Source organism: Pleurotus ostreatus, assembly GCF_014466165.1.
Source record: "Pleurotus ostreatus strain PC9 chromosome Unknown scaffold_5, whole genome shotgun sequence".
NCBI classification, from domain to species: domain Eukaryota; kingdom Fungi; phylum Basidiomycota; class Agaricomycetes; order Agaricales; family Pleurotaceae; genus Pleurotus; species Pleurotus ostreatus.
Genome location: NW_023503160.1, coordinates 69,308 through 82,664, shown reverse-complemented (window position 1 = coordinate 82,664; position 13,357 = coordinate 69,308). Strand labels below are relative to the sequence as shown.

Here is a 13,357-nt window from a genome sequence, read left to right as displayed (position 1 = left end):
TAAGGTCTACCTTTGTCGTTTCTATCATCCCCATGTCCTTGAGGTATTGTGCTGCTTTTTCCGTTGGGCTGACGGGCTTTGGGTTGGCTTGCGAGCCCTTGGTACGCTTGTGCGGGCGTAAGGGCGTAGTCGCGCCCCGCGCTGATTTGCTGCTGGGCCTTGAGGCGTCCGCCGAAGGAGAGCTCAGGCTCGCCTTCTCGAGTTCCTTGCCTTTACGCTTTGCGCCTGTCGTACTCGTCGTGTCGAAAACCAAGGTCCCTTGACGCATACCTGTCATATGTGGGGGGGCTGCACGGCCATCTGCTGGGGGGTGAGCTGCGTCAGTGCTGTCACTACTTGCTTTGCCAGATTCCGGGGCTGGTGTCTTGCGCCGCGCCGCTGCGACGTCGTTCTTGGCCTTGACCGCCTCGAGGGTCTTGAGGAAGGTGAATCTACTGGTTTCGCGCCGCGCTGCTACTCTGCTGGCCCTGAGCTTGGACGTAGGTCGCTTGGTGAGTTGATGATCACTGTCGCTGTCTTCAGTGTCGTCGTTATCGTTGTCATTATCGTTATCGTCGCTTTCATCCTCGATGTCGTTATCTTGATGTGTGTTGTCGTCGGTGTTCGTGTGTATTCCTCCTTCGTTTGGCGCTGTGGTGTTGTCTGATGGTGGTGGTGGGCGGAACCAGTTCCGTAGTGTGGTCCCGGGCTTACTGCCCGGGGTTGTGGGGTTCATAGGACCTCTTCTTGCTTCCCTTTCTTGCGGACTTACCGTGTAATGTTGCCAGCCTAGGCGGGCGCTTATTTTTGATGATCGTGGTAAAAGGAAGAGAAGAGTCCCCTGCTTCATATTACTACCCCGTTGCACTGAGCCGAAACATCAAGTATTTAGTAGGTGTCTTCACTCGCACTGAAAATCGCGACTTAATGTGGCAGCTGTGAGATGCCCCGTCTACCTTACGATCTTTTATCCTACATCGTTGAGGCCGTTGATGACCCGAAGACTCAATGGGTCCTCCTCACCGTTAGTCGCGAAACGGGTCGATTCCCCCTAACAGCCATCTACCGCGAGCTCTCCTTCGACTCGCGCGATGCCCCCTCGTCCTATGTCACACGCGATCCCAAATACCTGATATCCCTCGAAAAATTGACCATCGGTGCTGAAACAAACCCACATCTCCGATTCACCGCTTCGTTCAATTTATTTAGCTACACGTCAAACGACTTGGGCAACAAATGCCTGCGGGCGCTACTTCCGTTTCTTACCAACTTACGACGGCTGGCGATCAACTCTATTTACGTCGACCCCGACACTCTGGGGCTCCTTCCCCCGACAGCGAGACTCACGCATCTCATTCTGGGAAGCACGAATTACTCGTCGTCATTTGTGGACCTCTTGGCATCCCATCCAAATCTACGTCTATTCTCGGTATACCAGTTCGGGGCACCCCTTGGAAGCGAGGAGCGTCCATACAACGCTGCTATATCGCCCACAGCGCTCCCAGAGATACACTCCCTCAAATGCCCAATCAGAATCGCCAAGCGATTCGGACATAGGCCATCAGTCCACGACGTCTGCTTCACCACCGCGTGGAGCCAGCGCCACACACCGTTTCCCGAAGAGACGGAAGATGCGATAGTGAAGGCATTCCCTTCGGTCCGCGCTGCCTACTTCCCGGAACCGTTCAATTTCCCCGGAGTCGCTTCGTTGTCCCGAAGGCTCGCAAGCTTGGAGTATCTGCGATTGGATGTAGATGGGGTATGCTTGCCTTCTTTGTTGCCCTCCCCCCGTTTATGTAGCAACTCACTGAACCTAGGTAACGGCCCCCTTGCCCTGGAACCTCCTTTCGACGACGAAATTGAAGTACCTCAGGCTTGTCGGCGACATGATCCCGATGGGTGCGCCCGAGAGAACCGCCCGCTCGGTATTTGATGCCATTGGGGCTATGGTGATGGTCGACATAAGCGAAGATGAGAAAGACAAGTTTCGGCGCTTCTATCGTCACTCGAGAACAGGCTTTTCGGTGCAAATCTGCACCTCACAATGGCAGCCTTGGTGGGAGAGCGTGCAGCCGGATATTGATAATGCGTGCCTCCTTGATCGAGACCGCTTGGTTGGCTAGGGTGTGGATATTGATGAAGGGCTCGGTAGACACTGCTTAGCCGACGGAAAGTTTGTACGAAGGAGATTACAGACGCGGTGCATACCCAAAGGATGTATCAGAATTGGGAGGCTGGTAGTCGGGCCTACGTGTAGATAGCTCCTATAGCTACATGATTCAAGTTGTGTAGAAAGCAGGATATACCTATACCGGACATGTACGCATCCTGAGGTCATCTGCACGCGTAGGTTCTCTCCAACAGCTGGCGAACAGCAATATATTCTTCACGATGATCGAGGTTCTAGTGGCCATATCATATCATACAAAAAATCCTGGTAAATACAGTTACATCGGCATTAGTCGCATAAATATTGAATCTAGTATGTCATGGACGTAGCGACCCTACATCGGTAGCATGAAGGCAGCCAATAACTCTTCATATGGCGCAGGCACATCATCGTCTTCCACACCCGAATGATCTCCTACTCCATCGCTCACCACATCGGAATCGGAATCGGGACCGTCCACATTCACAGTAGAACAGTGGGTGCGCATGCACCAGCACTGGCCCTGGCACCCAGCGAGCTCCATGCTATCATGCCGGATGCCGCCGTCCAGCTCGTCCAGCCGCGCAGCGATCAAAGCAGGATCATACACGTTCTCGTCGTGCAACTCGAGCTGCAGGGGACGGCCTTCATGCGGTGGGAGCACGTTCAACGCACGCGCAATGAATGCCTCATTTACAGGCGACGAACCGTCGGTCCGCGTGTGGAAGACGGTGATAGCGAACAGTGTATCGGAGTCCTCCGCGCTATCTCGACAGCAGCTGAGGCCCTGGAACGAAATGATATTCCACCCCGTCTCGACGATGAAAGAAGTCACCGGGTTTGTCGTTAGCTGCGGGGCCATATGCTGCTTGCACGCGTCGAACAGGGCGACGTATACATTCGCGTACTCCGCCCAGTCTTCGTGGTCTTCGTCCTCGGTGCCCGCAACCCAGAGTGTATGGAGCCTGCACTCGATGCTCCGCAGGAACATGTCGCAGTTAGGCGCGTAGTCCGAGATCAGGAGATCGGTCAGGCGGGGGAGATAAATGCCGTCCTCAGCCTCAGCCTCGGTCGAGAGGATGTCGTCCGGGATGCACCCTATAAGTTCGAGGCTTTCCAGCGCGCACATCTGCGCCAGCGCGTGTGCGAAGAGCCGATACCCGCATTTGTGCTGGTACTTCTCCGTATTGGAGGTGGGCTTCAGGTGGAGGTGTGTCAGGTGCGCGTATATGGGGGCATCCCATGGGATCTCGAACCCTCCCTCCAATGCGAGACGGGTGAGGCGCGGAGGGGGCGCCCCGCCGAAAGGGGTGACGACAAGAGGTTCGTCCAGGTCCTCCACGCTCAGGTCGAGGGATTCCAGAAGGGGTGCAGCGGCAGCGAGCAACGGGGGTAGGGCAAGGGCATCTTCGCGTTGGACCAGGATCCGCACTGCGGCCATCCGGTGGAGTTCGGCAAAGAGCATCGGTGCTACACCACGTCGCAGGGGATAAAACTGTGCTTTCCCTGTGCCTCGGCCGTTTGCATTGGTGTCGTCGCCGTCAGCCTCCACTTCGCGCTCTTTCTCTTCATTGACATCCTCGTCGCCGTCGAATTCTCCCAAATCCGTGTCGTCGCTGCATGGGTCTTGTACCCCATTCCACTCTTCTATTTGAGCCTCGTCGACCGCGTCGTCACTGCCGTCGTCCCTCTCATCGTCGCTGTCGTCCGTGTCCGTGCCGTATTCATTCCACAGGACAAGAGGCAGCTTCTTGGAGAGAACGATGATCGTCCATAATTCGGGAGCAGCTCGCACTGCTGTTCGCCAGGTTCCGCAGACATGGCTGAACGCCAGCAGCGGATGCGCAGGGGGTACGCGCCGGCCTTGCGCGTCATATTGCGTGGTAGACGCGAGCATAAGAATTTCGACCAGGAGCTCGAAGGGCAGCTTGTTGATGCCGCGTCGCCTCAGAGGATGCACTACCGTCGACATGGTAGTACACAGGAGGATTGAGAATTGTGGCAAGATGGTGGACAATGGGCCCTTTATACGAGTTTGGACGGTAAATAAGTCTCGATGATGAATGTGGCCACCTGCCACACTGCAAACAAGGTTGTGCTTCACTAGCAGGTAGGTCAGCTTGACGAAGAGAGTTACGCGCTCTTTGAAGATGGATCTAGCAAGAGCGCTGACGCCCTAGATATATTCACCCACATATGCAGTCAAGCAAAGCTAAAGACTGCGGTCGCCAGGGTTACCAAGAGGAGCTGCACGCTACTATCAGTAAATTGTACGGGCAGGTTATCTCACATTGACATCTGGCAAGCCTCAAGAGCTCAAAGCTTAACCGTACCTTCAGCCCGTCCAGTAGCGGAACCGACGAAGTTCCCAAAAAGGCCGGTATGAAGCCGCTTTTCGTCAAGCTCGACGATGACAAACGAGCCAACACCCCTTATCCCCCTTATCCCCCCCCCCCACAACACTCGTGCGCTCGCGCTCTCACCGCCTATTGACGGAAAACCTCGTAACCGACGCCTCTGTCCAGCGTGCATGCATACGTCCGTAACCTCGACCACCCCTTCGGCGCTCAAGGGCTCACCATACGGGGTCGAGATCGGAAAGCCTTTGCCTCGGATTTGAAGACGGAGTGAAAACGAACTGATGGGGGTCTAGGATACGGTACGCGGTTGGCGGGCAGAATCGTGCTTCGTGAGTTGTTCGTGAGTTGAAAGGGTGTGACACTCGGCAGATCTTCCATATTCCACTGCCAACTTTTAGAATAAATCCACACGAGGGTTTTGCTCTGGAGAGTGCTGAAAGTTCAGATCGTTTGGCAGAATCTAACGAATTCCATTACTCGGCGTCATCTCGTTGGCCCGAGCCGTCGCTTCCCGTGGGCCGTACTTGCATTCGCGACACGCAGCCCCCCGCCCCCTCGTGCCCCTTGGCCGGGCACATTCCACCATTCTTCTTGGGACCCACAGATCCGTATAGCGCGACACTGAGTCCCCGGTAGTTCCTGGAGGTACTGGGGTGTCGGCAAGAAGAGAAATCGTGGCGGGTTCGTCAAACACGACCCACGCGCCTGGGTTTAGACAGCAAACCGTGACAATATTAGGCATTACCTCTCCATATCTGCGCGAAGTATCGGGAGGGGGGGTATACGGGTTATACAGAGACTCGAAGCGAGGGCTGAAATAGGGCGATTGAGCGACCCACCTTGCCCATCGACATCTGCTGGCCTTCCGGGGTAGGATACAAGAGTAGCAGCTTGCGAGGCACGACCATTGCTGCGGAAGGACTGAGCTCAAACAGTGAATATGTCTTGACGCATATTCAAAGCCAAGATACCAGCTTCCCGGCCGTAGCCTGGTCGTTGAGGCCAGTACGATATCCTATCCGAGTCGTTCTTTGACCCTCCAAGAATAACCCGCACTCCCGCAACTTCCACTTCAGCTCGGCTGGCGAGAATCCGTCGATATCCATCCGCAATACCCCACGTACGTCCACATCCTGAAGCATGGGGATTTACCGTGATAGGACTGTGTGTCGCAGAGCGAATAAGTTCGTAAGTTCGCGCACACCTTACGTGAGTGTTCACGAAGCGGAGCGTTGAATCGTATATCTGGGCCGGGATGTAGATGGTTGCAATTTGGCATGGGTGGATGGGAAGAAGCGCATGTGGTTATTTAAGCGCTGCAAGTATTCAGCTAGCGAGTCTTAAGGCGGACATCGTACTACCGCACGGCCGACCGCCGACGTTCCGAGTCTCTCGTGGTCCCGTCCTCATGTTGCAACCTTTGGCATTCTCATCGAGGTGTTTCAGACCTCTATTCAGAGGTAGTACGCCAGCTAACGGCCGTCTTTGGCAGCCACTGCAACCCAAGCGGAGCGAAATATAGGCAGCCCCGCTGCTAGACGACACGAAGCCCAGGGAATCAAAGACGCAAACACGTGTGTTACCTGTGCAGTTGGCAGCGCGCTTTCAGAGTTTTGGCGGGAACGTTCGGAGAGCCGGCGCGAAGGGCTTCGGTATCCAGCATGTACGCAATGAGTGCATACAAAACACCGCAGCGAAGGTCCAGCCAAACGCCAAGTTGAATACTTTTTGAGATGCAGGAGATGGGATATAGCGCACCGGAATGTTGACACCATCATGGAAGATGTATCTTGCGTGATTTAGTTTAGTTCATAGAGTACTGGGATATGGAGCGTGGCGGAGTGGTGGGTTTTCCGAAGATGAAGGTAGATCATTGTATGGGTAGCGACACTTGAGTTGTGTGGAGATATCCAAGTGCTTGCCCTTGTCGTCTCCCGGCGCGCGCCCTTTGGCAGTATTGCTTTCGGATAGGTCGTGGCAATAAGAAGCTATGAACCAACGTTGGGCGAACGGCTACTCGCTGGGGTAAGGGAGACGATGGGTTCTACTTATTAGTGCTGCTCGTTGAAAAGCAAGTTTGAGTTTTGCAAATGGCAGGTAATAGTTTCCCACGAGGGCGCTATCTGGACTTGAACGCCCTCTGCTGAACTCTACCGTCTCCCCTTTACAGCGCCCGGGGAATCTCGCTGGAGCATCCCATGCAGGCACCTACGAGCTACGAGAGCATGTACGTGGCACGATGCCAGTGGGGGCTAGCTTCATGATGCCCCGCTAAATCCTCATGCTATCAGATGGTTTTCATATCGATGCAGACGGCGACTCCGTCGTATTTCATCCCTCCAAGGTTCTTTCCTTCGGGTCAAAATATATCTGGGTGGCCAGATGACTACACATATCCCATGCAACTCAAGGAGAACATCGACGAAGGCTAAACTACGAAGCCCGTGGTCTCGTACATCATGCCCTCGTGTTCGTGAACACTGACGCTGTCGCTCCTTTACCCTGCCTCGTTGTCTGGCGCGCGTCAGACGTCTTGTATTCGTGCTCCCCTTTCCCGTTATCTAAATATCGTCTAGACTATCCCTTGCACCTACAAATTTGATTTTGTTGTCTGATTGCAGTGGGGCACGAGGGGGTTTCAACCTAGAGGCAGTGTCGGCGAAGGTGATGATGAAGTCGAGGAGCGCTGAAAGCTGAAAGCTGTTGAAGCGCTTGGGATTGGCAGGTTCCCGTCTGATCGCCCCGCGGGACGGTTTGTTTGCCCTCAATCTATACTTTCCCAAACGAAACCAGATTTTCACTCCGTCAAAAACTATGGGTACATTGTTGCTTCGGCGAAGAGACATCGTTCATCACAATGTGATGTCCTCACACCAAAGTAATGCGATCAACCAGTCCGACGCGTGGGCCATCCCACCGCGTGAGGCCATATTTCCAATAGGCGGTCGAATTCCAGGGATAGGCGAACATACCATTCAGCATAGCCAAGGCACTCACCGTGGTGTCAATTGGGAGACGGCCCAGGTGCGCACCCTTCGATCTAGTGGTTTGGGAACCCACTGATTGGTGGCATATTTTTAGGAAGAGGTGAGACTGCATTCCGGTGCGTTGCTATAACACTCACATAAACAATGCCCCCCAGCGGATGAATTTACAGTGAGTCCAATACTGGTTGCTATTTACCTGCCTCACGAGTACCGACGGCAGGTACGAACAGTATATCTCAATATACGTCAATCAATGTCCCTTCTACCTCTTCGACACAGAAAGAAAGCGGAACATCCCCCGATGTCAGCTCAAAAATGACATCTCAGTCGCCCTCAATAACTGGTTCAAGATCCCTTTGCTCTGCGACGAAGTTATGGTTATTATCGCAAGATTATACCTGCAAGTCAGGGGATACGACCCGCTTCGCCCATATGTATTTGCGGCAATGGTGAACTACCCAACGATCGATAACCAGGAACGCTTCATACTGTCTCTACAGCAACAGCTGCAATCCTACCGGGACCCATTCATGCCTGTTGGACCCATTCTCCAGGCGGTTCGTGAGCTCATCGACGTGAAGCGCACCCGAGGGTCGCCGACACCCACCACCGGAGATATACAGGAGCAGATCAGACTGTTCGGGCAGTACGCCGTCCTGTCGCATCGCTGGGATGGAGAGGAGCTGTCCTTCCACGATGTAGCCAATCTCTCGGACCCCATGGTGCAGGCAAAGAAGGGATTCAGAAAGTTAGCAGGGTTCACGAACATTGTTCGAACCCACTTCGGATGCCGCTATCTTTGGGCGGATAGCATGTGCATCGACGAAACGGGTCGGAATGCCTCGATTCCCCTCATGTTCAGCTGGTACCGCCACGCATACGTCTGCGTGATTTACCTGTCAACTGCGCGCGGGGTGTCGGAGGATCCATGGTCCTCCAGGGGCTGGACTCTCCAAGAGTGTCTTGCCGCCACCAGAGTAAGATGTTTCACGTACGACTGGAATCCCATCGGAAGAATATTCAAGTTCGACGTCTCCTGAGAATTCGCCCGCACTTCCTCGGTGTACGACGAAATTCGAGACATCACAGGTACGCAGGCCGACTCCGGGAGCACGGAACGATTTTTGCTGATTTTGCTACACGATTAAGGGGATATGAACTGGTGGACGTATCAACCCGGCGTTAATCAAGCCATCTGTTTATTCTGCGCAATGCGCAGGCGCAGAACGAAGATCCCCGAAGATATGGTGTATTGCCTCTTCGCCGCCCTCGATATCGATATTCCTATTGAATATGACGAAGGCTTCGACAGAGCGCTGTACCGCCTGCAAGTTGCGATTCTCACCAGAACTGATGATCGTCGTTTACTCTGGTGGCAGGACGGCACTCCTTCGCCATATAATTCATTCCTTGGTGGCGACTTCGCGTGTTGGGGGAATCTATACTGGTGTCCCCCGATCGAGAACATATACGACAAGTACCCCACCTTCGACCCGACCATTTCCTTCGATTCCGATGGCGTCATGCGAATCATGGTCAGCCTCTATCCATGGCGCGGTGCCAACTACCCATTCCGATTCGCCCTGCTAGGACAAAACCCCTTCACTGAGGGCTATTTTGGTGTTTTATTACGAAGGCTTCGTGGTGGGATGTACCGCCGAGTGGAATACATCAAGTGCGAAGTATGGAAAATGCCATTGGTCAAAGAACCTGAGTGGATTTACATTAGGTAGATAGGTAATTGTAGTAAAGGGTTAGTGGATTTGCGACGAACTATACGATAGATCCTAGCAAAGCCTCGAGCAAGTGGCTAGATGAAACGCAATAGGCATCACTGAGTGATTTCCACCCAGCTAGTATTTGGTCAACGCCTTGAAACCAAACATCGCGAAATTGACACCCCCAGATTGGAGGCGGAGTTGGGAGGACTCTACTGGTATCGCTCTCATCAGTCGTCCTGAAAATCATCGGTTTCGAAAGAATGTCATTTTGGAGGTAACGGGCAACGGGAAATACGTAGGTGAGTATCTAACCGTCTGTTCGAAAGAGATCCGACGATACACGTAGCGGGAAAGAGTTACCCAAACACCAGCGACTATGTCGTTAACTGGCCTCTGCGCTTAGTCGCAGTCCAGGATTATACAGTCCATACGCGAAGGTTACGCTCGGGGGCGAATGGGTCGGATGCAACAGGTTCTAACCTCTCGTAAGTAACCATACGACTTCTGCGCCCACTGACACTGAAAGTTGTCAAATTGCAGTGCATACTAGTCCTCTAGGCACGAGTCATGGCCGTGCCAATGTAGCAGTCTCAATCTTCGAAGTTCAGGAAGAGTCCCTGCTCTGAGATGCATAGCGAAGGGAACCATTGCGCTCGTTTTCTCCACCCACTAGTATAGCCTAACATTTACTCTTGTTTCCTTCTCGACTGATGTATCATGTAACACAATATTTCTCAGTTCCTGCTGTAAGGGCAACCTCAAAATGGCCGACAGCGCAGGCCTAGCAGAGGGAGAATCCAAAGAAATGAATAAGACTAACTACAATACATGAGAGAGCTGCTCACCTAGCAGAGGGAGAATCCAAAGAGAACAGGATGGGGATTCTCCATGCTAGGAAGCGAAGTATATACTGTAGTAGCGTGGGAGGAATGAAGGGTAACTGTACAGTACACCAGCCACAGGTACGAACGAATATCACAAGGTACGAGGGGGCATGTGATAATGAAGTGGAAGGGGAATGTACAGGAGTCGTGCCAGCGACCTGGGGAAGTAAGGGCGAAGAGTAATGAAGTGGGGGAAAAGGATAGAGGTAACCCGGACGAGCCCCGAAGAGTATAGATGAGTCCGAGCGAGTCCGAAGTGTCCGAAGTGCGGGAAGACTCCGGAGTCACCGGACGCGGCTTGGATGCGAAAGGAGTGGGTGGAAAGGAAGTGGAAAGGAAAGGGAGCGAAAAGGAACGAAGGGGAATGAAGGGAATGTAGGTAAGAGTCCATGGAATGAAGGAAAGGAGAGAAAATAGGAGTGTCCCCTTACACCTACACTCTACGCGCTCTCATTACGGTTACATCTCTTCACCACAGACTCCCCACTGGAACGGGATTCCGTGGCCACTCTATTCATCGCTATCTACAAGGGCGTCGCAGAGGCGCTCTGTTGGAGGCTCGTTCAAAATGCAATGGTTTCATCTGAGCTAGTGGGCGACGACTCATCATCAGCGTCGTGAGTGCCTTTTCCCCCTCTCAGCTTGGTGTATAATTGACACTGGGGTCGTTAACGCCGTTACTTTATAGCCGTTCTCGATGCTCGCTTTCGAGTGCCTCACAACGGCAACTTATTTTCTTCTTGATCTGGCTGTTCTTTCTGGGCAATATCCGGCGCGAGTAACCCTCTTTCTCTCTCGCAAGGATGCCACTCTTCGTTCTTACTTCGACTTGGTCTCTGCGCAGCAATTCCAGCGACAATGCTAGCATCAAAGTACTCGCCGACGACAACGGATACGGCTCACAAATAATGTTTGCGGCTACCTGAAGGGAAGGGAGAAGGGGTCGCCGCATTTATACGACCCAGCCGCCAACATCGATATCGATTTTGCGCCCCCCCCTTCCCAACATTATACACCCATCGCCAAACACCATTCTCCTAGAAGGTACCGTTTGTCATACGCTACCACGTCGCATTGACCAAGTTCACGACACCCTAGCAATCATGCCAGGCAGTGATGATACTGCATGCCCTTGGATGCATGTCGTAAACGGTCCGCGGACGAAGGCTCTTCTCGACACGTTCCTCAAGATTCGCCCAACAAACCGTGAACGTCCTTCCTCTCGGCGATGTGATTGAGCGAGATGTAGTGGGGCGGGAAAAGTGAGTCGTGCAGTATGAATTAGGCAGTTTAAGCCCATCCCTAGGAGTCTAGCGGGATACATGAAGGGACGGGATAGCATCATGTCGGCAGCGGAGCACCCGTAGAAGACAATGGAGGCCATGCCAATAACGAGACGACCACGTGATGGTCTCTATATCTCCCTACTTACCACACGCTGCCACAATTCCCCATCCTTGTTCCACAACCATCACAACCACCGCTACTCTGCAGTCCACGAAATATGTCTTTCTCCAAGTTCCCACCCGAGACTTTACTCAATATAGCCGGCAACTTGTCTACGGAGGACCACCTCGCTCTCTGCCTCACTTCCAAGAAACTTCGTGGGGTTAGCGAATTGCTCCTGTATGTTGACATTAGGGTCACTGTCGAGCCGGGAACCGCACGCCTGGACACGTTATTGAACAACCTGTCCTCGGATGAGGGAAGGGCCAATCGAGCCAGACGACTCACTGTTGTCTTCGCTCACGTTCCTACTCCACAGGAACTGAAAACCATCAATGACATCGCCGTAAAGCTCCCTCGCCTCCGTATCTTCAATATTGAGTATGATTGCGACAATCCAGACACCAACGCTGGCGTGGCAGATCCAGTGTCCTCTCTTCCATCTGTCATCCCTTCCTTCTTGAAAACGACCACACTCCCGCTCACGGCGAGTGCGCCTCCGTCCTCACTGATAAATGTGACATGGCGCAGCCCGATCGTTCAACAAGGAACCTTCACCAACTTCGTCCAGCACCATGCTAATATCCGCTGTTTGATGCTTCGGGCAGCCTTAATCCCTGACTTGGACGCCGGCATCCTACCCAACTTGGAGGTTCTTCAAGCACCGCTCGAAGTCGTCCTTAGACTTCTCCCTGGACGACCCATCCGTCGGGTGAGCACCGTAGCCCGTAAGAAGGTCAATTACCAATGGAAGAAGACAAAGGATGCTTTGTTGAGTGTCGAGGTCTTCTCATGTGTACAAGCTTGGGGTGACACAGAGGGTCACATGTGGCTTCCGGAGATGGTTGGGTGGATGAAGAATCTTCAAGTGTTGCACCTTTCCGTACGTTTATCTCGACGTTGACACTTTCTCGTCTCAGGATTGATCGTTTATCCCTTTCTAGTACGGGATTCACGTGATTCCTGTGGTGTTACGACACACCAAAATTCGCTTTCTTCGAGCATTCTGTGTTTCTGATGCAAAGGTCGAAGAACTCTTTGACAGTGTACCATCCTTGGAGTGTGTAGAAAGAGTGATCCGCGGTTCGTTGATGCGATCCTATCGGAATAATAGGGTGGAGAAGCGTTTTATGTGGAATAGTAAGCCGAGTGAGGAATGGTTGGCGAATTGGGAGGAGAGCGCCTGAGGCTCGTGTGGGTTATGGATCGAGTGTGTGCTCGTGATAACTGTGACAATGCTGGTCAGAATCTCCCCTCCTATACATTGTTCGCAGACTCCTTGACCTCGCATTGTTGTATCATATTGCGATGTAATGATAATGTGTTGTTACTTCGCGTATGTTTTCAAATATATCATGATAGTGTATGTATATTTTCCATCACCTTTATGTCAGTCCTCCAACCACCCAACTCTTGAAAACCATAACCGATCAGACAAAGAACCCATATCATCCAATGAAATCCCCGAAATCCTTTTCTCGCCGCACGACAAGTCAGGAAGACAGCCTTCCACCTTCTCCCGGCCTTCTTTCAACCACAAACTATGGCTCCAATCTATGAGCATAAACACTTGAAGCCCGGAGACGCGGGCCAGTAAAGGTTTGGTTGAGTTTTGTCACGTTCGAGAGGAGCTGGACGGACGAAAAACTCTGGGGTGAATGTTTGGGATGAGGGTCGGAAACAACAGACGAAGAGCGACAGCCTGGACACCCAGGCACCCAGAAAGCAGCGGAAAACGCGAGGTTACTGCCTTCTAGGACCAAGTCGATTTCAGGCACCGAGGACGTGGAGGAGACAAGAACTGCCTCGATTAGAGCGCACTGATTACGGA

At 52.9% G+C, this 13,357-nt stretch overlaps 4 protein-coding genes across 4 annotated transcripts; 3 read left to right on the top strand and 1 right to left on the bottom strand.

Annotated features, from left to right (window-relative positions):
• Positions 1–922: 922 nt before the first annotated feature.
• Positions 923–2,102, top strand: PC9H_007007 (uncharacterized protein; the record flags this gene model as incomplete). The annotated part of the gene is made up of 2 exons (XM_036776544.1): positions 923–1,738; positions 1,797–2,102. The coding sequence occupies 2 exons, from the start codon at positions 923–925 to the stop codon at positions 2,100–2,102; spliced, it is 1,122 nt and encodes a 373-aa protein (XP_036630164.1).
• A 381-nt stretch (positions 2,103–2,483) lies between these two features.
• PC9H_007006 (uncharacterized protein) lies at positions 2,484–4,100 on the bottom strand (the record flags this gene model as incomplete). The annotated part of the gene is made up of 1 exon (XM_036776543.1): positions 2,484–4,100. One exon carries the CDS (start codon positions 4,098–4,100, stop codon positions 2,484–2,486), a length of 1,617 nt encoding a protein of 538 aa, XP_036630163.1.
• Positions 4,101–7,350: 3,250 nt separating this feature from the next.
• PC9H_007005 (uncharacterized protein) lies at positions 7,351–9,208 on the top strand (the record flags this gene model as incomplete). The annotated part of the gene is made up of 5 exons (XM_036776542.1): positions 7,351–7,512; positions 7,570–7,575; positions 7,631–7,644; positions 7,696–8,435; positions 8,625–9,208. The coding sequence occupies 5 exons, from the start codon at positions 7,351–7,353 to the stop codon at positions 9,206–9,208; spliced, it is 1,506 nt and encodes a 501-aa protein (XP_036630162.1).
• A 2,376-nt stretch (positions 9,209–11,584) lies between these two features.
• PC9H_007004 (uncharacterized protein) lies at positions 11,585–12,713 on the top strand (the record flags this gene model as incomplete). The annotated part of the gene is made up of 3 exons (XM_036776541.1): positions 11,585–12,409; positions 12,471–12,586; positions 12,641–12,713. 3 exons carry the CDS (start codon positions 11,585–11,587, stop codon positions 12,711–12,713), a joined length of 1,014 nt encoding a protein of 337 aa, XP_036630161.1.
• Positions 12,714–13,357: the final 644 nt, after the last annotated feature.